The 26,559-nt window shown below is 40.4% G+C and overlaps 1 protein-coding gene across 1 annotated transcript in view; it reads right to left on the bottom strand.

Annotated features, from left to right (window-relative positions):
- Positions 1-1,109: 1,109 nt before the first annotated feature.
- Positions 1,110-26,559, bottom strand: part of COBL (cordon-bleu WH2 repeat protein) — a 109,200-nt gene continuing 83,750 nt past the window's right edge. Inside the window, 7 exon segments of the mRNA XM_026702343.2 lie at positions 1,110-2,695; positions 4,220-4,468; positions 19,596-19,715; positions 20,547-20,830; positions 20,833-22,260; positions 23,819-23,919; positions 25,778-26,051. Of these exon segments, the coding sequence (XP_026558128.2) occupies positions 2,675-2,695; positions 4,220-4,468; positions 19,596-19,715; positions 20,547-20,830; positions 20,833-22,260; positions 23,819-23,919; positions 25,778-26,051 (2,477 nt within the window). The 3' untranslated portion in view covers positions 1,110-2,674.

Below are 26,559 nucleotides of genomic sequence, written 5' to 3' on the forward strand. Positions count from 1 at the left end.
AATCTAGATATTTATCAAAAACCTCTTCCATCAGACTCTCTAAATATTTGTTCCAAATTTCAGTAGTATCTTGCCAAAAGTCATTCATTCTGGCACTCTTAAGACACTTTCCCCTCAATTGGCATTAGCAGAGAACAGTGTTCTTTTTAATAAGGGATCAGTTCAATGATGTTTTCAGTAAATTACATATTTTTTGCACTATAGCTATTGCAACCAGAAACCATCAGACTTAATTGGAATTTACATACTATAAAATTATTAATTTACCATCTTCCAATAATTTGTAATTGCCAGAGGCATGCCAAATCAATGAAATGACAACTTAGCATTCCTATTTTTAATTATATCTTGGCAGCTAATTACATGTTGGCAGGGGTGGGGTTCTACAAGTTCGCACCTATTTGCTAGAACCGGTTAACATTCTAAGCAGTTCGGAGAACCAGCTGTTAGAAGAAATTACTGGTCTAATCCTGTAAGGAAGGCAGGAAGAAAACATTTTCATGTTGCTTACAGAAACTGCCTCTCCATTAACCATTATTACATTCTTGGCAGGACTAGACTTCCTGTCTCTGGAGCTGGAGTTTTTTTCCCCTTCTTTGCTGGTACTTTGCTTGTGTGGAGTGACCATTCAAAGTTACAATGGCACTGAAAAAAATGACTTATGATCATCTTTCACACTTACAACTGTTACAGCATTCCCACAGTCATGAGAGGCCAGACAAGATGTGTGCCTCAATGTGAGTGATATTGAGTTGGCCAAGCCCAGCCAATAACATGACCACCAAGTTATGCCCACAGAACAGGTTGTTTAAAAATTTGAATCCCACCCCTGCATGTTGGGGAAATGCATTTTATGTTTAAAATAATTATAATTCTATACGTACTTGTGTCATGTAAGCCCAGGTTTCTGATGCAGTAATATTGCACGTAATATTGAAATTAACTGGTTTAAGTGAAATGCCAGTTATGAAGAGGAATATAGCATGGCTGTTCTTATTTAGTGAAAAACACTTATAGCTTCTCATATTTTGTTAATCAAAACTGCCATCAGGCATGAAAGTTCAAGACCAAACATGATTTATAAATAAAACATGAAGACAAAATATTCATATATTAGGATTGGCAATTTATTTTTATTTTTTTTGAAAAACATAAACATAGTACATACTCCCATAAATCAAATGAAAATCCAAATTCAAAATTGAAGCCAACATCACGTCTTGTGATTGTTTCATCTGTGGCACTAAATTAAATTAATATTTTACAGTATATTACATGTAGTCACTGTAGATGAGTAGTAGCACTTCTAAAGAAGAGCAAGATTATGTAATCTAGCAGTAATATACATTGAAAATCCAGTGCCTGCCATATGCACTGTCATCATAATTATTTAACATCATAATTATTTAACATCATAATTCTTAAACATAATACATTGAATATAGTTCAAGTTATCTTCAATACCATGTAAAACAAAATTATACTTAAGTTAATTTTTAATGGCAGATTTCTCCAAATTATACATGTTCTACAGGTTTTCTTCATATCACTGAAACATGTTAAGGGATTGGTATAGTCCTAGATGAACTATATCTAAATGAACCCAGTTGGAACTATATTGAACCATAAACCACCTGGGAAGCAACAGATTAGATTTCTTAGTTGGAGCATTACTCACCAACATGTTCCTATTTTGCGAGTCATATTGTTGGGAATTGTGAAAGGGCACTGCCATATTCTCATTAAATACAATGGACATGCTTGCAGAAACTGTTGGGCAGAGCCACTAACAACAGTTTAACATACAGGCCAGCATTATTTTTTGTCCCAGTTTAGCAAATTTGTAGATATTACTATTTCATGTCTCTAAGGTAGCCTATCGAATAGATTATCCATTTTGATAGTAATAAGTTGCATAGCTCAAATATTGCAACTTAATTAACTAATAAGTGGCAATTACAGCACATGGCATTCTAAACTATTTATTTTCTACCATAATCACTTTTAGTTTATTTTAAAACATCTATTGCAGAATTGTGTAAACAGTTGACTCATGGTCTGCATCAGTTTTGTGTAGTATATTGAAAGTCTCATTCCAAAATAAATGAACCCAAACTTGTTTTAGGGATAGGTTTCAGAAATTTTTTTAGAGATGAAATAGGTAACTTAAGTCACAACCAAGATTAAGGTATCCATTTTAAACCCAATGATTAAAAAAAACATACACAAAAAAACAAAAACAAAAGAGGATATATAAAATTTGGCTTTGATCTTGGAGCTACAAAAAAATCACCTGGAATACTTGTATTCCTAGGTATTTTTATATTTAAAAAGAGGAAAAATAAATAAATGGTTTGTAACAGCTAGATGGTTTAAATCACTTAATGAATAGAAGAGTGATGTGCTTCAGATCCATAAATATATTTAAATAGTCTTAAAGAACTAAAAAGTGTTCTCAGTGACTATTCATTCCAGGTTCATTAATTTGGTAACTTGCTATTTTGGCTTGATATAACTCTGAAAATATGTTGTTCCTAGACCCTTGGCACATAAACGGAATCATAGATATTTAATTTTTAACTTTTAAACAAATTGGGAAGAGACTTGCATTTTTTCTATTAGGGATGACCATTTTAATCTATCACAGTGCTTCAGAGTTGTAGGACAGGTGCATCTAATTTTCACACAGAGGCACCTGAAATAAAATAAGCATGTATTAATAGCTTGTTATATTTTCAAACTCTTTTAAAATGAGACTCTTTTATATTTTTTGCTAGATTCCTTTTGAATGTACATATATATTTAGAAAAGCTTTCTAATATTTCTACATATGAAATTAAATTGTAATTGTTTCTTCTAACTGGTTGCATTTTTCTGGAGCAACAAGTAGAAGTCTGGGATCTTCTTCTCCAACTTAATGCCAGGGAAAAACGTTCTGCCTCCAAGATACTTTTCTGCCATCTATGGACAAGATGTTCGAAGGCTTCTTTCAACAGTGAAGAAGATTAAATGGAGCAGAAAGAAAAGCTTTCCTTTGCTGTAATATTTCTTTCTTGTTTCTTACATTTTAAGTAAATTTTCGTGCATCATATTTGATATAAATACTGAGACAAAATATATAAAAGATCATTGATTTGGACAGCACCCTATTTTCGGAAATTGTTTTCTTATTTCACTGACTTTAATGCTATCATTTACATATCACTATTTTGTTTTTTTAGATGTAATAGCTTTATGCTGTATTTCCTTACAAAATGGCCTAAAATGTGGGTGTTTTTAATGATTTTATGAGTTATTCTCCAAACAGATTAGAATGCCATATTTATTGGCTTGCAGTCTGAGATGAAAAAAAAATCTATTATCGGTGAAAACACACATAACAGCATATCTGTGTTGATGTACTTAAGGCATACTTCCAATATACTAGGAAATTCATTGATAGAGATACCAAATTGTTTCTATTGATCTCTATTGATTATTATAGGCATTATTATTGATGCCTTTAAATATTTTCCTATATGTGCTATGTATGAGTCTAAGCTGAGACCTACTGATCCAACAATCCCAGTAGTAGTAGCATGTTTCAAATTTGAGCTTTCTAGGTCTTGAGCAGAAATTTTCCAAACCTATAAAAGATTGAGAGATTCATTTCTCAAATCTCATATATGCCATGGTATGTAAGTTATGCTCACACAACTGTAACACCTGAAAATAAATCTGTCCAAGCCATTTCACACAAATAATATGTTCAAATGCTACATCTTTTGTGTCAAAACTATCCTGTGCAGAAGGAAGTAACATTTCTGTTGGAATTATTGCAAGCTTGATACATTCCTTTCATGAAGAGGATATGATTCCATCATCAGTCTTTTCACTAAAAGAGATAGTAACTGAACTGCCCTAACATCCAGTTTACACTCACCTTCTGGTCATAAAAAGCTAACTACGGCAACTACTTTGTAAGAGCTGCTTCAACTGGTATGAGAATATGAAAGCCTAATATAACTGTACTTTTTGTGTTTCAGTTAATTTTCCTGAAAGGCTTTTTACACAATCAGTTACAAAGATGTATGAAAAAAAATATTACCACAATAGTTCAGGTTACAGCTACTACTCATCTAAACATCATTTTGCAGTGTTTTAAGAATTGTAATATGCTTTTACCCTACTCCTCTCAGATCAATAGCCTTCCTACAAATACTTTTTTTTTTTTTTTTACCTTTCTCAAATGTGCTTTCCCAGCTCCTGAACGGATTGCTTCCATTAAGGCCTGCCTTGAATTCCCTGGGCTGTCTGTCATTCTTGGAAGAGGATGGGCTTTTTCCATTCCCAAATGTACAGGAGATAATGGCGAAGGAGGTGGTGGTGGTGGACCATCTTGCTGCTTTTGTGCGGAGTTGCTCTTATCCTTCAAAACCTGTTCTGCATTTTGGAATCCCTGAACCTCATCAGAAGCAAATGAAGAAATCTACCAATTACAAAATAAATTTAAAAAATGTTCACAAGAGAGATATTCAAATAGCAACAATTTGATACAAGGGGTATATTTTAATGTCCCATCTGAATTTTCAATTATTAAACTTCTATGCAATTTTACTTTTAAGACTAAAACATCTGTTCCTGTTTTTTCATATATTCCAAAAGGGCTGATAATCACAATCAAGGAATTAATTTTGATGCAAAAATTCCATCGTTATTGTTATTCTATTATTACTTTTGGAATAGAAAGGAAAAATGGTTAGCTGGCCACTAGGCTAGATTAAAAGTAATCAATGCTTTATAGAATAAATGGTACTTGGCTCAATGGCAGTAACTGTGGAGGGCTCTAGATGTCCTAGCGGACATTTATTTATGTCTGAGCCAGCAGTGTGCTGCTGTTGCCAAAGAGCCAATGCAGTCTTAGGTTCCCACAACCATTCATCATATGCTTTAGCCTCCAGGCCTTGAAAGATCTTTTTTGTATTTCTCTGCACCAATGGTGGGATTCAAACATTTTTACTACCAGTTAGTTCTGTGGGTGTAGCTTGGTGGGTGTGGCAGGGGAAGGATACTGCAAAATCTCCATTCCGTCCCCACCCCACTAACCTCCTTTCCAGCTCTGTTCTCCTATGCAGGGCAACAAAAGAAGACCCAGTGATCAGCTAGGACTCAGAAGGCAGAGAATAGATGGGGGCAGGGGCAGTCAGAAGTGGTATTTGCCAGTTCTCTGAACTACTCAAAATTTCTACTACCAGTTATCCAGAACTGGTCAGAACCTGCTGAATACCACCTCTGCTCTTCTGTCTTTCTAGATTAATATTTTTTTTTATAAAGGTGTCCAAAACTGGGAATAGTATTCAATTATGGTCTTAGTAATGCAGTACAAAGTGGTACTAGCACTTCATGTCATGTGTCTCTCCTATAAAAAATATGGTGAGATGTAAATTACAAAAATCCATACCAGCTCAATTGTCATCTGGATTAACAAGAACCATGCTAGATGTTGGAGTTCTTGGTCATCTGGTTAAAAATGGGTTACAGGACTCAGGGCTATTGGCTGAATGAGCAATCGGGGCCAGTAGCTGCATAGCTGCTGGAAGAAAAGGTGTACCCTTTGCAAATACACAATAATTGAAACAAAGAAATAATGATCTGTTATTATAGATCAAGTCTAAAAAGAAGAGGATATTTGAAACTAATGCACTTGTTCTGTAAAAACAACATGCAGAATCAGAAATAATAAAAAAGAGGCTAGCAGATGAACAGATTTATAATACAAAATAAAATATTCACAGAAGCAGAAGTGAAAGAACTGCAAAGTTTTACTTGGAGCAAAGAAATCAAAGTGTTCCCAGAAGTAACTCAGATTATAAGGCAAACCTGAGAGAGCTGGCAGAAGAGGAATCCAGCAGAGAAATAGAATTAATTTCATTTGGAAACCAGGCACTCTCTCCTCTACCTCAGACAGAACAAAGCCCACTAACTAAAAAAAGTAGAATTGAAACGAACAATAACCAAGCTTCTAGAACAGTACAAACATTAGAATAAGGCTACCTGCATTGAAACTTGTTGCAAAGAAACAGCTAATGTACAGCACCAGCTTCATACTGAATACATGCAATGCAAAATCGACAAAGAAGAAAAAAAGCCAACAGTGCACCACCAAAATTGAAGATTAGACTGGAAAATAAAAGCAGCAAATTGAGATCAGATGCAAGCAAGCTAGAACAGATGAAAGCAAAGAAGCTGTAGAACAAGAAATCAAATAATATCTAATCAAGAAATGCCACTTAGAAACAAGGAAGCTCAAGGAAGCAACAGAAATGATAAAGCATCAAATAACAGCTATAATAGATCAGAGGTCAAATTGCAAATCATAGGCAGACCTTCAGTTCTGGGCACAGGTATGGAATAACCGAAAGAAATACCATAAGGATGCAGCTTGGTTAAAGGAGGTGGATAAGAATAAAAAAGAAACTGGAATGAAAGAAGTGTAATAACAGCAGTAATGATAGAGAAAAGAGTGAGGAAGCACAAGAATAATCGGCACCATGTGAAGATGAATTGCATGCGTTTTGGTTAAAACATCTGATCATCTAGACCTACTGGTTGCCAAGCTGTTTAACAACATACTGAAAGGAGGTAAAATTGAAGCTGAATGGGATGACCCAATGCTGCTAGCTTGGGGTGGCCAGTTGTGGGTGGCCTTCTCGCCAGCTGGGTGCCTTGATTTTTTTCACAGGGCATCTCAACATCTGAAATGCAGAGATAACTCGCTGCAGGTCTGGATGGACAGCCAGACCAGGAAGCGGTGAGTGAGCAAGCAGCTGTCAGAGGGGGATGGCAATGGGTGGGACACTAGATGGAGAGCTGGTTGAACGAGTGGACTGTCAGAGAGAGGACGATGATGGGAGGAGGACCAGATGGAGAGCTGGATGAGCAAGCGACCAAGCAGATTGTCAAAGGAGGTAGCAATGGGTGAGGGCCAAATGAAAAGCCAGGCAAGCGAGTCAGCAGGCTGTTAGAGAGGGTACCAATGGGACGGGTGCTGGATGAGAGCTGGATGGCTGAGCTTGGCTGCAGCAATGTGCAGGCAGTGGGCAGGGCTTCTGCTCCTCTGCAAGTTTTTTTAAAGCACTGCCCACCTGGCTGCACTGAGCTAGTGGCATTAAGTCATTATAGATCCAAATTGAAGAGTTGCTAACACCTGGCAAAACCTCTCTGATAATGAAAGATCCAGAAAAGGGGGTAGCACCATGCAACTACAGGCTAATTACCTGCTTACCAACAATTTTCAAATTATTAATTGGTGTGATAGCTACTGCAGTTCAACAGTTGAAAATAATCCCTTTCCACTTGAGCAGAAGTGAAACCACCCCAATAACTTAGGAAAAAAGACCAACTCCTAATTGACAAGATGATTTTGGAAAACTGCAAAAGAAGAAAATCTTGAATATAGCATGGGTTGATTACAGCAGGGGTGTCAAACTCATGTTGTCACATTGGCATCACATGAAGAATCGGAACTTTCCCCCCCCCTTTGCTAAACTGGGCGTGGGCATGGCTAGGCCGTAACACATCTGGCCCACGGGCCAGGAATTTGACAATCCTGGATTATAGGAAGACACTGGACTCCTTATCACATGATTGAGTAATCAAGTGCATAAAAATAACAGGAGTCAGTTATCAAAAGCTTTGTGCAAAAATCGATGACATAATGGAAGACATAGTGATAGGAGAAATTAATTTTGAGAGAGGTATCTTCCAATAAGAATCACTATCATCACTATCGCTTGTCATTGTACTGATTATTTTATCAACAATACTGAACAATGAAGGCCATGGCTATCAAATATCAAAAACTTCTGCAGGACAATCCTACCTCCTTTACATGGACAATTTGAAGCTGTATGGAAAAACACTATCTGAAATAGAATCACTGCTCAGTACTGTTTATAGATACAGCCATTAAATTTGGACTGGACAAATATGCCACACTCACTATCAAACAGAGGAAAACAGTGAAAACTGAAGGAATCAAGATGCCCTTCTATAGCAAGAGAATTAACATCCAGACAATTCGGGTAATTAAATACATAGCTGAATAGTGGACTGGACTCAAGCAGAATTAAAAACTCTGAATATGGATGACCAGAAAAGTAATGACAATAATTCATGCTCTTCATTCTTGCAGTGATGTTGACAGCTCTACATACCAAGAAATGTAGAATGTTGCAAATACATCAAATGACTGAAGAAGAGAAGAAGAAAGTGCATTGGAAGAGTAGCTGAAGGATATTCAAGAAAATGCATTGAAGTTAATATACTAGGAAGGCTTATTGAGTACTGGAGAGATCAAACTGATCTACAAGAAAGAATAGAAAAGAGACATGGGAAGACAAAGCATTACACAGGGCCAGTATATTAAAAATAAAAAAGCAGGTAAAACAGATAATAACAAGACCTGGCAATGGGTAAGAGCAGGAAAGTTGAAGAGATAGAGAAGTTAATTGGGACTGCACAAAACCAAGCCTTAAGGACACAGACTACAAACAATAGCATGACAAAGAGGCAAAAATGGTGTATTGGAAGATCTGCAAAAAAAAATCAGTTTGCCTGCAAGCAAGAACTGGTGGGATCATAACATTGAGAAAGTCATAAAAAATGAAGAAGCTAAAGTGCTCTGGGACTTTAAACTTCAAACAGACAGGCACTTACCACATAATACCCCAGATGTAACAACAGTTGATAAGAAAAACAAAAAAGTTGTGATAGTGGATGTAGAAGATCTTGGAGACAGCAGAAGAGAAGAGAAAGAACCGGAGAAGATAACAAAATACAAAAACCTGTAAACAGAAATAGAATAACTGTGGTAAAAGAAAGCAAACAAAACGAATACAATCAAACATCAATAGCTGCATAGCTTAATAGCTTAATAGCTCCTTAAAAAGAACTCAATAAGGTGGATAAAAATGCCAAATCCAATCTAAACATCTGCCTGACAAACCATAGAATAAGGTACAACCAAATCTACTTTACAGGCTGATCCTCCAGGCTGAAAAATAGCCCAATAAGCTTTATGGCAGTTTCAAAGATATCTTATTCTGAATCAATCCTAATTCTTAAAAACTACTTTGGAAAACTGCAAGTCTATGTTCCTATTAAAAATCTAACACTATTGTTATCTTCAAAATATGTGCCATGAATATATTCATACCTAAAGAAGATCCAAATTACATCTGTACAAGATGTAAACTATTTAAAGACTTGAAGAAAAAAGTTAAGGGTCTAGAGCAGACATGTCAAATTCAAGGCCACAGGGCCAGATCCAGCTTGTGACATGGTTAGATCTGGCCCGTGGGAATACCCTGGAGATGGTGAGGGGCCAGTCCCCGCCACCTCAGCCCCAGCCCAGTCGGGCACTCCCATGACCACACACACAGGAGGCATTGAGTGTTAAGTTCAGAGAAGAAGGGAGGCCACACCAGAGCATTTCTCATAACACGCTTTATTCTGGGAATAAAGGGGCTGTCACGTCTGCAGCTAACAGCAGACCTGCCAGCGAACAGCAGCTGGCTCAACCTAGCAGTCGGCTTTTATAGCCGACTGTCGAAGGGAGCCAGCCAATGGAGGCTAAGAACGCCCCCGCAGGAATTGCGGACCTGATGGGGAACTGGTGTCAGCCCCGAGGACATAACACCCCTTCCCCCCAGATACGAACATGAATAGTCTTTGAGGTATGAAGGCGGTTTGTGTTGCCGCTCTGACCGCCGTAGTTCGGGTGCAGGATCGGGTGGCCCAGAGTTCGGGACAGCGGGGATTTGGTCCATTGGGAGCTGCCCAGTCACCCGATCTTGCTCGCCGGTCGCCGGCCGGGTTGTCGAATCGCTTCGGTCTCTAGGAGCGGTAGAGGAACTGTTGGGGACAGTTGCTGGTTCTGTAGGGGGGTCACGGTCAGCCGTCTGCTCTCTCGATTCGGATGGTGGAGGCAGGTCACTCTGAGTGTGCCAGCTGGGTGCCAGATGCGGTGTCTGGAATGTTGCCGTGGCCTCTGGGTCGGTGGCGGCGTGCCCGTTCTGCCGGCTCCTCAACTGATCCAGGTGTCTCCGCCAAATGCGCCCGTCTTCTAACTGGACGTGGTACGACCTGGGCCCCGTGATGGCCATGATCCTGCCAGGTACCCACAACGGGTCTCCCGCATAATTCCTGGCGAAGACTTGCTCCTGTAAGACAAAACTCCTGACCCTACTGTTAGACCCAATGGGTGTGTCCGGGCAATAGTGAGGGTGCAGCCTGTCTAGTATTGTCCTTAAGCATCTGCCCATCAGTAACTCTGCCGGAGACTTGTTTGTGACCGTGCAAGGGGTCGAGTGTTGGCTTATAAGGAATCTAGAGAGTCTGGAGTGCCAATCATCTTGGGTGAACCTGGCGAGGGCCTCTTTGGTTGTTCTGACTGCTCTTTCAGCCAACCCATTGCTCGAGGGGTGAAAAGGAGCCGTTAGGATGTGCCGGATGCCCAGGTTGGCGACATACCGGCTGAAGTCTGTGGACGTAAATTGAGGACCGTTATCTGACACAATGGTGTCCGGGAGACCGTGTGTGACGAACAAACGGGTCAGTGCTTGGGCGATCGCTCGTGTGGTGGTTGAGAGTAGGAGTGCCACATCGATCCATTTAGAAAATGAATCTACTACTATTAGGAATGTCTTGCCATGGAATGGGCCGCCAGGTCAACATGTAGACGAGACCATGGCGCGTTGGCGCTTTCCCACTTGGTGGGAGGGGTGACTGGGGGCGCTGGCCGGGTTTCTTGACAGGGACGGCAGGAGCTTACCCATTTCGCAATTTCGTCGTCCATGCCTGGCCACCATACATAGCTCCGTGCCAACGCCTTCATTCGTACAATGCCGGGGTGCCCCTCGTGCAATGCCTTCAGGACGGGTCTGCGTAGTGCTTCCGGAATGACAACTCTGGTCCCCCACAGCAGACAACCCTGTAAACTGGAAAGTTCCTGTTGGCGGACTTTAAAGGGTGAAAATTCGTTAGAAGGGTTACTACCTGGCCACCCCCTCCGTACCCAGTCCAGGACCTGGACGACCAGTCTGTCCTTCCTGGATTGGAAAGCAATGTCTCTAGCAGTGACTGGAATTCTGAACTCACTGGTGTCAAAGATGGTGTGGACCGGGGCCGGATCCTCCACGGGCGTTGGTAGCGGGCATCGGCTGAGGGCGTCTGCGTGGCTGAGATTCTTTCCTGGACGGTGAACTAACTTGTATGAATATGCTGCCAGGAATAAGGTCCATCTTGTCATTCAGGGGGACAAGACTTGTGGTGTTTGCTTCTCTCCGGAGAGGAGTCCCAGCAGCGGTTTGTGATCTGTAACCAGTTCGAAGTTGTGCCCGAACAGAAATTCATGGAATTTTTTAACTGCGGCTATGGCAGCTAGGGCCTCCTTGTCGATCTGGCTATAATTGCGTTCTGTCGTTGAAAATGTTCTGGAGAACAACGCGATGGGGGCTTCGGACCCGTTGGGTAGTCTATGACTTAATACGGCCCCAATCCCAAAAGGTGAAGCGTCTGCTGCCAAAACTAGTGGTAGATTCTGGTTGAATTGAATCAGGACAGCGTCTGAAGTGAGGAGTGACTTGACTGCCCTGAAAGCGTATTCCTCTTTGGGTCCCCAGTGCCATGGAACATTTTTATCTAATAGTCTATGCAGTGGTTCTGCCACTGATGCCTTGTGCGGCAGAAATGATGCATAGAAATTCAGCAGGCCTAGGAAGGCTTGTAGTTCTGGTTTGGAAGAAGGAGTGGGTGCCTCGTGAATGGCTTTAACCTTCGATTCTACTGGATGGATGCCGGAGGCGTCTATTCGGTACCCAAGAAAGTCCACCTGCCCAGTGGCTATAGTGCATTTTTCTTTTTTTAGTTTGAGGCCATGCTGTCTGAATCTGTCCAACACCCCTCTGACTCTGAGAAAAAGCTGTGTTCTGTCCCGGGCTGAAACCAAGATGTCATCAAAGTACGGAACCACGCCAGGGAGACCCTGTAGGATCCGTTCCATTAACGACTGGAATATGCCCGGGGCGACACTCACACCAAATTGGAGGCGCTTGCATCGGAAGGCCCCTCTGTGGGTAACAATGGTTTGTAATTCGGCCGTTTGGTTGTCCACAGGAAACTGTTGGTACGCCTGTGACATGTCCAATTTGGCGAATATAGTTCCTGGTTCGAATGTGTGCAGTAAGTGCTGGATTACTGGCACTGGGTATGCGCTAGTTTGTAGATAGCGATTAATTGTGGTCTTGTAGTCCGAACACATTCTTATACTACCGTCTTTTTTGAGGGGTGTGACAATAGGTGTCTCCCACTTAGCAAAATCCATTGGTTCTATTACCCCTTGTCTTAACAATTTGTCTAGTTCCGCATCCAGCTTAGAACGCAGAGCAAATGGTACTCTTCGCGGTTTTAAGTGGATGGGAACTGCCTGGGGGTCTACTGAGAAAGAAATAGGTGTGCCCTTGTAGCACCCTAATTCATCGCTGAAAACGTCAGCGTAATCAGAGAAAAGTGAGTCGGTGTCGGAGGACGAGACAGCATGTACCCCCGTTAAGCTAAGGCCAAGAGAGGGGAACCAATCCAACCCCAAAAGACTGGGAAGGGCACCATCAACTACCACTAATGGCAGGTGGCCTTTAAAGGTTCTGAATTTTACTAGGAACTTGCCTGTTCCGATTACTGGAATGTTCTTCCCTTGGTAGTCTCTGCAAGGATAGGCGACTCTTCTGCAGCTGCTTTCTGGACAGGCTGGGACGTAGTTTCTTGAGTGTGCTCCATGAAATGATCGAGAGCGCTGACCCGGTATCGACCTCCATTTGGCAGGGTTTACCTTCTAAATAAATGGAGAGCTTAATTTTATTGGGTGTTACGAAGGTATGGTTAGCTTGATAGCATGTAAAATAATTTTCTACTTGCCTGGATGGCCCCGAGGGGGCGTAAGGTGGTGGCTTTTGTGGAGCCACATGCGCTGCCTGGCACACCCTGGCGATGTGTCCTCTTCTGCTGCAGTTGTTGCAGGTGGCAGTTTTGAACCTGCACGTTGCCCTGGCATGGGGACCTCCACAGGAGAGGCACAGCTGGGTGTGCCTAGGTGTGTTGCCTTCTCTCGGCCTAGCCCCTACCTGTGGCTGCTTAAATGGCTTGAGGCGGTGCACCTCAGAATGCTCGAAAGGCTCTTCTTCGTTCACTGCCTCCTCGGAATGCACAGTGACTGGGTTAGTTTTGGGGGTGCTTCCTTGTATTTCCGCCGCTGACTGTGTTGCCAACTCTGCAGCCAGGGCTTCTTCTATAGCTTGTGCAAGGTTGAGGTCCTTCCGTGCCAATAACCGCCTCTGGAGCCTCGTATCTTTGACCCCACAGACAAGTTGGTCTAGGAGCATGTCATCAAGGTAGCCTTTAAATTCGCAGTGCAGGGCTGCGGTTCTGAGGGCTGCCATGTATTGGTTTATGGTTTCTCCATCTGCTTGCTTCCTCATGCGAAAGGCGAAGCGTCTCGCAATCTGCGACGGCTTTGGTGAATAATGATTGGAGAGGGTCTCCAGCAGCTCAGACCATGGGACATTCTTGAGTTCTCTTGGGGCGAGCAGTGCTGTTGCTGTGTCAAATACGGTGGCCCCACAATAGCTCAGGAAGAATGACTTCTTTTTGTTGTCTGTAGCGTCGGCCAGACCCACAGCGTCAATGTAATGGTTAAATCGGTTTTTGTAAGAGTCCCATTTATCTTCGTCTGGCTTAAATGGCGGAAATGCCAGATTTGAATTCATGTCTGGTTCAGTGTGCGGCAAGCACAAGTCTCACTGGGAATACAGGCCCTGGGAAAGGTAGCAGCTACCGTTCGTAGTGCTATTTGACGAGTGTTCAGCTCTTAAATTCTCTCTGGGTTGTACAGGTAGCAGCTGCGGCTCGCAGCGCTATTCTCTCTAGTGATTCAGCTCGGGGAATCTCTCTGGGTTTCTTGCTCTCTGCAGCCCTTGGTGGCTGGGAACAGGCGTTAAACTGACGCCTGTTTGAAATTCGCGCCCTTACAAGGGCGAGGCGGCAATAGCTGCAGCTGCGCGCTGACAGCGATTTGAATTTCGCGCCTAGATTCAGCGGTCGTGAGCGTTGCGCTGGGGCTCCGCTACACGGAATTCTGGCGCAATTGCTAGGATACTGCTGGGCGACTGAGACTCTCAGTGCCCTATTCTCTTGTAGCTCATTTGTGTTCTTGAGCGGCTACACGCTCCGCTTCGCTCTCATTTGAAATGGCTGACCGAGCTCTCAGCGGCGCGGCTACGGCTCAGCGCTTCAGATTCGTGATATTCAGCTCTTGTATTGCTGCTGGTTGGCCAGATCCCACCCTCGTCGCCAATGTTAAGTTCGGAGAAGAAGGGAGGCCACACCAGAGCATTTATCATAACACGCTTTATTCTGGGAATAAAGGGGCTGTCGCGTCTGCAGCTAACAGCAGACCTGCCAGCGAACAGCAGCTGGCTCAACCTAGCAGTCGGCTTTTATAGCTGACTGTCGAAGGGAGCCAGCCAATGGGGGCTAAGAACGCCCCCGCAGGAATTGCGGACCTGATGGGGAACTGGTGTCAGCCCCGAGGACATAACATTGAGCACGCAGGGTGGCTGTCATGAAACAGTATATAGAGCCCCAGCAGTATTGCCATGCCATCACCAGCGCTTCCACCACTTCTATGGATCGCTTGCCAGCCCAACCTCGCCCACTGGCCCTGCAGCCCACAAGCACTTCCCTTTCATCAAGATAGCCCCCACCCCCACCCCATGAAAAAGCCATGGACACCAGCAGCGCTGCCACTTTCTTGCTTTCCTCTCATTCTAGCCTCTCTTTGTGGTCTCCCATTCTATTTCCTAGGGGGCTCCCTGCCACCAGTATCCTTCCTGCCCTATCCCTTTCCTCATCCCTTCCTGGATGAAGAGGGAGGGACATTGGAATGAGAAGGAGGGAGAATCTGAGGGAAATACTGCCAAGCCAACAGCCCTGGTGTCCTCTCGCCACCCCCCTGCTTGCCCCTTCTCCTGGCCTATCCTGGTTGTCTCCCATCCTATTGCTGAGGATGCTTTGCCTACAAAACTAGGTTTCTTGCATGGAGAGGGAGTGGGTCTGATCCACTTTGCCCTGCTGCACCCACCATGAGCAACCTAGCCACAGAAACCGAGCACAGGAGCAGGAGGTAAGCATGCTCAGGCACTCCCTTGAGGAAGCACAGCTAAGTTGGGCTAGGCTGGAGGATCCTGGTGCCCTGGGAGCTTGAGGGCCAGACTGAGAGCTTGCCCTCCACTGTCCAAAGCTCCAGGCAGCCCATGCCACCATCCAGGGTCCTCCAGGAGTCCTCTGAAAGGACTGAGAGGGATGGTAAGGCTTCTCTGGTGGACAAGGCTTTGGCACTCACCCTGGTCTCAGCTTCTCCATTGGAAATCTTCAGATTCCCCGCTCCCAGCCTTGCCTGGTCCTTCACAGAAGATGGAAGATGACACTGCTGTGTCTGGAAGCATGGAAGAAAAAGTTTGCAGGAAGCAGTTTCTCCCAACATGAAGCCCAACTTCTGCTTTGCCAGATCTTTGAAGAAGGGATGTCAGGAGAGCTTTGTGAGGGAAGGTTACCCCAACAAGCCAGCATGCTTACCATGCACAATTGGAAATAGGGGTATTCCCTTTCAAGGAAGGCCATCCTCCCTCATGGAGGACTAAGGAGTGCTGCTCCCCTGCCTCCTCCTCTTGTTCTCCACATATCTGTTAAGGCAGAAGTTGGACTCAGAGGAAACTGTTTCTTGCAAACTTTTTCCTCCATGCTTCCACATGCAGCAGCATTGTCCTCTGACTCCTGCTTTACTGGGAGGGGCACAGACAGGGAAATGCCAATAATGTCTGGGATTGGGAGAAGAATATCTCCTTTAGTGTGCTGGGCACATACACGCACGCACGCATGCACACACATACATACACACCATTCCAAAGTTTGGAGACTTTTATCCACATACGAACTTGCAAGTTGCCAATCATGCTTCAGCTTGGGGGAGAAGGCCCTCTCCTTCCTTTGTGGATAAAAGTCCCCAAACATGGAATGTGGGGTGCATGCATGCATGTGTGCGCTTGGCTGCCAGCAGTTTGGGGAGGCAGGAAGCTTGTGGGGCACCAAATTGTCCTCATATCAAGTTAGCCAGTGCAACTTATTACTTCCTGACCCAGCCATCCTAAGTTAGCCGTTCCCAGTGAGTGACATCAAGCTGGTCACGCCCACCCAGCCATGCCCATCTAGTTGCGGTGACCTGGCTGCGACCACCCAACCATGCCTACCCAGCCATGCCCATGTGGCCTCTGTGAGTTATCATAGCCTTACATCCAACTGGTCTTTTGAGGGCAACTATAATGATGATGCGGGCCTCAATGAAATTGAGTTTGACATCCCTGGCCTAGAGGAAAAAGCAAAGGGTCTAGAAAAATGTGTAGCCAGTCTGAGACAAACAATAAAATGAGAAAGCTCAACAGAAGAAAGATGATTGCAACTAAACTGAACACAGTAAAGAACAATTAACTAACAGAGAAAAAGTATCTGTAGAAATAGAGAGATAGTGACATGTCACTCATAGAAAGAAAAAAATATATCCAACCCAATCCAGTCTAAACTAGTTCTGCTAGAACCAAACAATCAATTTCATTACCTCCCCTTGGAAAAAAATTTGCAGACACCTGGAGAAGGGACATCATCAAATGTATTAACAGGGGGAAAAATAAATCAGATTTCCTCAAGAAAAAAAATGATACGTGTAATAGGAGACTCACAACTCATGGAAACTGAACCAGCAATTTGTAGACCTGACAATTTGTCTAGATAGGTTTGCTATCTTGCAGGAGCAAGGATTAAAAATGTAACTCAGAGGCTTATTAAAATAATTAAACCCACAGATTATTATCCCTTTCTTCTTTTTCATGTAGAGATGAATGACACTACAATGAACATGAAAATAATACCAAGAGACAATAATCAGCTAGATGAAAGCAAAAGAATTAGGAAAACTGGTGGTGTTTTGTTTTATATTCCCAACAAAAGCATCCAATGAGAGAACACAGAACTTTTGAAATAAACTAATGACTTAAGGGGTGGGGCTGTTGAGGGAATTTTGGATTCCTAGACCACAGTCTACAATACCTGCATAGGGGAGCGGGGGCTTCTGGCAAAGAATGGGCTACACTACACAAGATTGGGGGAAACTGTTTCTGGAAATCAGCTGGCTCACCTCATCCAAAGGCCTTTAAAATAAAAAAAGGGAGGGGGTGAAGACAATATTTAGAAGCTAATTCTAAGCATCCTAAATCTCAACAAAATTGACCAAGTGGTAAGAAAGAAGAGGAAATATAGAAATGGAAAAAAATGGAAAAAAAAACAATGGATGAAAATGTTTTTGAACGCACTGGGTTAATATAAAAGGGGAGGAAATGATAAGAATTTACTAGAGATCACCCAGCTAAACCAAATAGATGAACTTTTTGCAAATCAGTTACCTAAGGAATGAAAAAAGCATACTACACTAATAATGGGGGACACTAAGTACCCTGACATAATTTGGGAGACAAATTGTGCACTGTGGGAAATCAAACATATTCCTGATGTAACTAACACACAACTTTATCACTCAAAAACTATAGGAGGAAACTAATGGGCTGGCTATACTATAGACCGAATCCTGACTAACGAAGATGAAATGATAGAAAAGGTTGAAATTGCAGGAACTTTGAGGGAGAGTGACCATGTCATACTGGAATTCAATGTAATGGAGACACAAGCAATAGAACAAAGTCAAACTAGCATCTTAGATCGCAAGACAGATGATTTCAATAAACAGTTAAGGTTGGGAAGGACTCCATGGATGGAAATCTTAAAAAGAAAAATAACTCAAGAAGCGTTGGAAACTCTAAAAATTGAAATTATAAATGTGCAGTCTAGCTCAATATCTCTGAGAAAAAGAGATAAAGAGATCCCAGATGAAACTAGCATGGTGGCATATAGACCTTATGGTCTTTCCATTCTATCTTCGGTAGGTTGATTCAGTTAATGATTGTTGGAAACAAGAGATCCTGTCTTTCACCACTTCAGTATGCAATTCTCCAGAGATAACCTTTTCTTCCTTTTTATTTGACACAGATCTACTGAGAGATCATCCATTGGTTTTGGGTGAAATATCATCAATATTACCTTGGGTAAAATGAGTAATGCACTAGAATGCAATTCCCATACACCAGAATGTATTCTTTATTGTGCAGAATATGGGGGGAAATCAGCTGGTATCCTCTCAGACTATCATTTAACTACTCATGTGTTGCTTCTAGCTGTCTTTTGAATATAGAGATGTTTTGCAAATTAACTAAATTTGGTGTTTGAGAAGCTTAACCTAAGTTTATACCTGGTCCAATATACTACTATATTTAATTCTTGTGAGGACCTCCTTCCCTCAGTAGGATGGTAGATATACATACAGATATAGGTAAAATTTTTATCTAAAATATCTCATCTAGTCTACTTATGGAACAGAAGGCTGAAAGACAATGTTTGCCAAGTTACAGCTGAGTTGTCAGATGTGACTGTTTCTGGATCTGGTTCTAGTGCGTGTTAATCATGCATTCATAACCACTCATCTGGATTGTTGGGACTGCCTCTGAATATGACTTGGAAACTACAATTTATTTATTTAAACAATTGTTAACACCACCTATATTTTACAGAAAGGTAACAGAGTTTGGACTATGCTGATCTCAGATAAATTCTATTTTATAGGGCAAGTGCTGCCAACATAATGTTGGCTCCCTCAACCTTTAATGGAACCTTAATGTTTAATGGAAGAAACCCAGACCATGCCTTCCCTGCTGTACCTGGTGGGGTAGAGCAGAAACAAAAGTAGACAGGAAATTACTCAAAGATGCTATGCAGGTTTTATACTGAAATCCTGAACCCAGAATTGCACCCAGAAGCCCAATGAGCTTCAAAGTATTCATGGAATAGTGCTGTTATATAGGACTAATGAAAAGATAACCACATATACAGTATCTATAAACAATCCCTTAAAGAAGCTGTATCTTTTCCCTCAACCTTACAAGTAACAGCTGTGGCTGTAACATAATTCCAAAAAGTACTAATAAGTACTACGCAAGCAATTTTTCTATTCAAATCCAAAGGTGCTGTTCCAAACTATTATAAATCAAAAGAGCCCAAAACCTATATAAAGCTAGCAGCAGAAATTTAAAAAAAACAAAACAAGTGAAGTGAGATAAATTCCAATTTACTACAACTGCTATGTCACAATAGTTTTTTTGTTGATTCTATTAGCAGATTCAAAAGTGAACAAACTATTTTTGCTACTTAAGGGCAATCTTTATCCATTTAGTATCTTCTGCTTTGACTTGGCAGACTTGCCAGGGTGTTAGTTGGAGATCCTTTCAAGCTTCCTTAGATAATTTTAAGCAAAATTTAGTACCAGAGTTAGGATTTCAATTTAAAATGGATTTTTAATTACATTTTGTTAAATGACAAATATAATGCAGTGCAATTAGAATTACCTTTCTTAACACAGAGATTCCACTGTGCTCTCTAATAGCTGTCAAAAGAGCTGAACGCTCACTCTCTGTTTCCATGAACTTTGACTCTTTCGGGCTTCCACCTACAGTACTGGGTGAAATCTGACATATGACAAAACACATAGATTTATTTTTTCAAACTTAAAATTTGGAAGCATGAGTAATATGAGCATCTGATTATTTTCTGGAAAACTTGCCTAATTTTAGCCTTTATCTGAATATACTGAGCTATGTATAAAAGCAGTTTTGCAATATGCTAAATACTATAATGATCGAGAAAAAAACTAGATTGGTCAGATCTGTTGGCAGATACTATATGTTATTTTTATAGTATTATATAATACTATAAAACTATAATACTATAGGAATACACACACACCCACACAAATACATACATCATACATACCCGCATGTTTTCCCAAAAATAAGACCCGGTCTTATTTTCTTTTGGGCCCTGAAATAAACACTGGGAGGTCTTTTTTTCAGGGAGGTCTTTCATTTTTTTAGATGTGTAAGAGGCAGCGAGCATGGGTTCCGATGGAAGTGGGAGCACGGCTATCTCTGGCACCGTCCAACTGTCTGCTTGCCTGAGGCCACAACAGACATCTCTCGGCACGCCTCGGCTTCTACCTGCCTGCTTACACACATACACACGCACACATACACACGCACAGTAGCAAATGTTAAATATATGAAGCTATTATTGCTTTTCCATAATACCAAACAGCATGTATAGAACTGGTGGTAATGTAGTACTGTATCTTGGTAATATGCAATTTTATAGTGTTATAGTCCCTAATAGGTCACTGGAAATAATGGTTGTTATAAAAAAAAGTTATAACTTTGGTAAAAAAAACCAACAACAACAAGCAAGTCCACTCCTGATCTTACAGGAAATAAGTGCTTCATTCAAAGCTTTTACCCAATATTTACCTTTCGAAGCTTATCCTTTCCTCCTCCGTTTTGAATGGCTTCAATTAAAGCACTATGTATTGATGTATCTTTTGGAAGTGGCTTCTGGATGACTGTTTTAAACTTCTTCTTTGGCCCAAAAATATTGTAGATATTGTCCTGTATTTTATTAGGACAGAGATTACTCTCTGCCTTGCCAAGTTTTTCATCTTTTTCTGAAATTGCTTGGTTCAGCATTGCTGTTGATGGTATATTGCTTGAATTCACATGGGAGCTAAATATTGTGGTAGATGAATCAGCATTAGGTTTGCTAAATAAAAGGGAGAGCTAACCTGATCAGATGGCTTTTTTATTACTACAAAAGTCGTTTCTCCATCTGTTACATCTTGTACTAAATCATGGATGTGTTCCTGTTCTGTAAGGTTGTTTTCGTTAGAGGTTATTATAGTAAATGTCCCACTAATGCTATTAGTAGAGTTTTGTTTTGGTGTCTTGATATTTGATACCTTAGGATCAGCACAAGATGGGCTGGTATTTGACACATTTTTACTACAACTGAAGGTAGTTGAATACAGTTCTTTTGCTTTTGTTAACTCCGCTTTCGGTGGACAGTATTTGGCTGCAAGAATACATCCTTTAGAAAATGGCTCCATTTCAGTTTTCATTCCTCCTGTTTTATTTAGCTCTTCATACTGCTTTCTTTGGATTGTTTCAAACTGTGTTAGATCACTGCAGTTGGCAACAGTTTTGGTTAAATAATCATTTAAATAATCATTCATGAGATTCTCCCCACTGGTCACAGATGCTGAGACACTTTTCCCTGAAAACTGTGTGGTATTACTAGGGACTTTCGTTTCATCTGGTCCAACAATATTTTCAGCAGTAGAACCAACTATTGGCCAAGTTCGTGGTTTCAGACTCCTAATACAATCAGGTTCAGTTCCGGACATTTTATTAGGTTGTTTGGAATTAATGGTAATCTCTGCTTCAACAGAATGGTCTAATGGTAATCCTTCAGTTTGGTTTCCCATAGAATGTGACCTCTTATATTCTTTACCTCTGCCGAAAACAGTGACTTTGGAGGTTGAATCTACTATAATTTTTTTACTACAACCCTCATTTGGTTTCACTAGGTTACCTAACTCATCTATTTTAATGGCACCAGTATAAAAAGACTGATTTTTGTTAAAATCTCTTATTTGGGGTTTGGGAGGAACTACTGTAAAAGTTGTCGGGCTAGTTTTGGAGCGATAGATTTTACATTTACTGTTTCTACACCATGGAGGTTGTGTTGGGTCAGATTCTTCCTCAGGAGGGTTTTTTGCTGATGTACGTTTCAATTCTAGATGACATTTATTAAGTTCATCACTGATATTTTCATAAATATTTTCTGTAGAAAATTTTTGTGACAAATTCTTAGGTGAATGGATAGATGTTCCTACACATTCCTTACTGATAGATTCAATATTTTTATTTGTGTTAAAAAATTTAACTAGATCAGTCATTCTAACTGGAATATTTTCGCTAGTTTCTATCTTAGAAAACAATTTTTCTTCTTCTTCTGCATTGGAGTGAGCAATCATATAATTTTCTGGAACTTCATCAATAATTGTCACTGGCACAGGAAATGAAACATCAGAAGGATTCTCAGATTTTTGTAGAAGTGGTCTGGATGCACCATTCTTCTCAAAGACAACCGACTGGTTTTTAGAATCATTGTGTATATTTTCCGTCACTGCAAATATTGTCAACAAATTATTTCAAAAACTATTTAGAATGAAACTGAAACATTTTCCAAAGTTTTATAATCAAAAGTATCTCAAGGAATCCTAAAAGACATTTAATATTTTCTGAGATCAGCAGTTCCCATACTGCAAACTTTCATTTTTTACTACAAAAGTTGTTTTATATACAGTAGAAAAGGCTACTGTTAGAAAAATAAATGAACACAATTTTACAAACATAACATAACTAACAGAACACAACACAATTTGTATTTTGCTAAAGTATAAAGAAAGTATGCGTTTAGTCAACCATTTGAATGTAATAAAGTGTTATCAACACAGCTTATTTCTACAAGGTTATTTCTGGGCAAGACTCCAAAATCAGAGTATATAGTTCTCAAGAAAGCAATGTGTGTGTGTGTGTGTGTCAGTGTGTGTGTATATATGCTTTATATGTGTGTGTGTGTGTATGTACCCTGTTTCTCCAACTATATGGCCTCTCCCAATAGGAAGCCCCAGCATTTTTTATAGGCATGAAATGAAATTAAGCCCCTCCCCCCCAAATTAAGGCGTATATTAAAACATGTGAAATGGGGGGGAATGGTGGTGAGGGCTTGCTGTTAGGAAGTACTTTTGTTGCACACCCTGATATGGTGCTGCCTGTGTTGACCCCGATACGAAGTGCCCCACCAATGCCGAGATCAACATCCAAGCCATCTCTGCCTACCCGCCCGAAGATGCAAGGGGGGGGGGAATTAAGTCACCCCCCGAAAAGACGGCCTAGCCATTTTTTCAGGGCTCAAAAAAAAAAAAAAAAAAAAGACCCGGCCTTATTATATGAGAAACACAGTATATGTATGTATAAGTATGTATGCATATGTGTATATGTGTGCATTTATGTATGTAGATACATATATGTGCATGTAAGTATGTATCTATCTAAATTCAATAATTTACTTTAGCTGAATACTACACAAAAGTATACTTTTCTATAATTTTTCCTTGTACAGTAGCACAGTTTGACTTTTTAATGTTATTATGTTTGTTCTGTGATAGAATACTCAGTCTTCCAACAATGTATCTAAATAACACTTTTTTGAAAGTTATCCTCTTGCTCTACGCCTACAAATATAATAATCAGTGGTATACTGCTACATTTTTAAGAACTGGCCCTGTTGGCTCCATTGCTGGTACTGTGCCTAGCCCTTAGCCATGGAACAATTGATTGGCATGTTAGGCATTAAGGTTCACCTTTGTTCTCAAATTCCCAGAAATTTAACTAACAATTCTCACAAGCTGGAGTTCAGCACATCATTAGGTTCAGCACATCATCAAATGTAGCTATAGTAAAAAACTTACGGCTAAAAAGAGAAAAATAAGCCTAATCATGGAAGTGGAACAGTTTCATTGGTATAATATTCAATAAAGTTAGTAAATTACGATAGGCAATTGTATTACTATTACTACTTTCTCCAATTTGAAGATTTAAAGAAATCTTTTAAACCTTTTTAGTACATTTTCTGCCACTATTTCCTCTTCCTTTCTGTTTGCAGAGCAACTTCCACCTACCTGCTAGGCTTTTGTCTAGTGCATGTTGGACTTTTTGCACCCCAGCAACCATAAACATATCAGTATTCTCAATTTTGGCTTCCATCATTCTGCCATCAGCCCTATATTATGAAGACAATGGGTTAATTGCTGATTTCTAGCAGGCTAATCATATTAATACAATAATTTGTGTGAAGCAGTGACTTTATGTTGGGCCAAGAATCAAGAGACATTATTGGTGATGCTTGCTGGATAATTGAGAAAGTTAGAGTATGCCAACAGAAGTCAATATGCATTGCACTGATTATAGAAGGCCTTCAATTATTTCAACCATGTCAAATTATGAAATGACCCCAGGAAAATAAGAATCCAGAACATTTCACGGACCTCATACAAATCCTATATATACAGAAGAGGATGCCACAACCTGGAGTGGCTCCAGATTGGCAGGACTGAAATAAGGATGTATACAGTCTCCTAATTACTCAGACTATGCACTGAATATATATTAAGGGAGGGTCGATGAAAGAAGTTTGTGGTTTTAAAACTGGAGGAAAAACATTGATGACCTGAGCTATACTTATGACACTATTCTAACCGCTGAGAATGTAAATGATCTACAAGCTCTTGTAAAGTAAGTCAAAGAACACAGTAAGAAATGGAATTAAAAATCAAAACAGTAGTAGATATAGTAACCAGCATTAAAACTGTCAATGAAAAGTACTGAAATGTTGGAAAGCCTCAGCCTTATAGGTTCAACTATAGGTTCAGTAAAGGAATCAGCAATCAACTTGATAATGTAGCAATGAAAGCATTGGAAGACACACCATATCTATACCTCTAAAGATCAGAATCATGTAGGCAATAATTTTCCATGTAACATTTTTTGAAAGTGAAAACTGGACTCTGCAGAAACAAAGAATAGGATAGAAAGAATAGTGATCTTTTCAGTGTTGGAGAAAACTCTTTGAGAATACCATGGATATCCAAGAAAACAGGCAGATCATAAAACGAATCAATTCAGAGCTTTCATAAAAAGTACAAATGACCAGGCTCAAATTAACATATTACATATACATTATGAGAAGACTTTGCTCTGTAATGTAGGCTACAATTCTAGGAAAAATGGAAGAAAAGAGAAGAGAACAACAAGATGCATGATCTCAAATACAGTAATGATACATATGCCATTGGTAGACCTGAAGGTTGGGGATATACCATGCTGGAGGAAATCTATTATGTGGTGACTAAGATTCAACACTGACTTGATTTTATATTTTTAATTAAATCTCACAGAATCAAATTGCTTTAGAATTACATGCAACAATAATAAAACATTAAAACAATAAAATTGTATTTCCCCTTGAAAACAGAAAATAGAGTGGATTAGAACTATTTGCCCCAGCTCAAGAAAGTAAAACAATGAGTCCTGAATTCCTCCAATTTGTATAAGGTTGGAGCATAGTCTAGGTTGGAGCACAAAGAGCTCCATTATTAATTGCTATTATCATTTACTAAGTGAGACAGTGGAGAGGAATCAGAGGATGAGACCCAGAGCTTGGGTTTCTTATTTGGATCAGGAACTCAACAAAGGGAGTAGAACACAAAGCAAAATTCTGCAAATCTACTCTCTAAGACAGATCAAAAGCCAGCCAAAGAGCTGTGTCGCTGGAAAAGATAGTCTTCAGTTCTTTTTTTAGATCTTAGATTTTTGCCTTGTTTCTCTCTTGTTGCCTGCTTCTTTTGATTTGGTGCCTGATTAACAGTCCATAGTTCTCAATCCTTGATTTATTTTTTTATCACAAATAAGAGTCTATTTTTAAAAATAAATAAAGAACTAGCTGCAGTAAAGTCTGGGTATGGTTAATTGTGGGTATGGTAAATATTTAGGCCTTGACAAAATTTATAAACTACTTGTTTCCTTGCAGCCAACTATGCCAAAATAACAAACTTGCATGTCACCTGAAAAGTGTAACTTACCTTTGTTTAACATTCTCAGATTTGTCATTTTTAAAGGAAGCATTATATTCTTTTGCAGCCAACACAGAATCTCTTTCAGTCAAGGTCTTCTCTACATCAATGGATTTGTCTCTTGAATTTATAACATCATTTTGAAAAGCCAATGGTACAATAACAGGGGGTAAACTGATAACTTTTGAATCATATATATTCCGTTCTGGCATAGAACAACAGCTAAAAGATTTGGTTTCTTCTCCAGTGTCTTCTTTATAAGTATGTAAAAGTTGGACATTTCCTAAAGAAAACACAGGAAAAAAGTGAACAACTAAGTTTTCATTGTTGGCATATTGCATAATTCATTATTTTCCTCAAGTCCTTCCTTCACCATGAAAACCAGTTGGGTGATCTTGGGCCATTCTCCCTTAGTCCAATTCACCTCACAACAACCTCACCTATTGTTGTGGAGAAAATAGGAGGAGGGAGGTGTCTTGGATATGTTTACTACCTTGAATTATTTGTTAGTTAGTTAGTTAGTTAGTTAGTTAGTTAGTTAGTTAGTTAGTTAGACAGACAGACAGACAGACAGACAGACATGTAAGTAATGTTTTCCTGAAAATATGACCTACTCAGAAAGTAAGTCCTAGCTTGATTTTTACACGTGCCTAATAAAAACCCTACCTCCGAAATAACCCCTAATTAAGAACCCGCCCACTCCAGTGTGCATGGCTAATGAAGCTAGGGAGAGGATGAGGGGGCTGGAGCTGCCCTACTACTTAACTTCAGATAGTTGCAGCCAAAGATTG

The sequence above is a fragment of the Pseudonaja textilis genome, chromosome Z, assembly GCF_049901715.1.
Source record: "Pseudonaja textilis isolate UNSWEBS1 chromosome Z, rPseTex1.2, whole genome shotgun sequence".
Classification (NCBI taxonomy): Eukaryota; Metazoa; Chordata; class Lepidosauria; order Squamata; family Elapidae; genus Pseudonaja; species Pseudonaja textilis.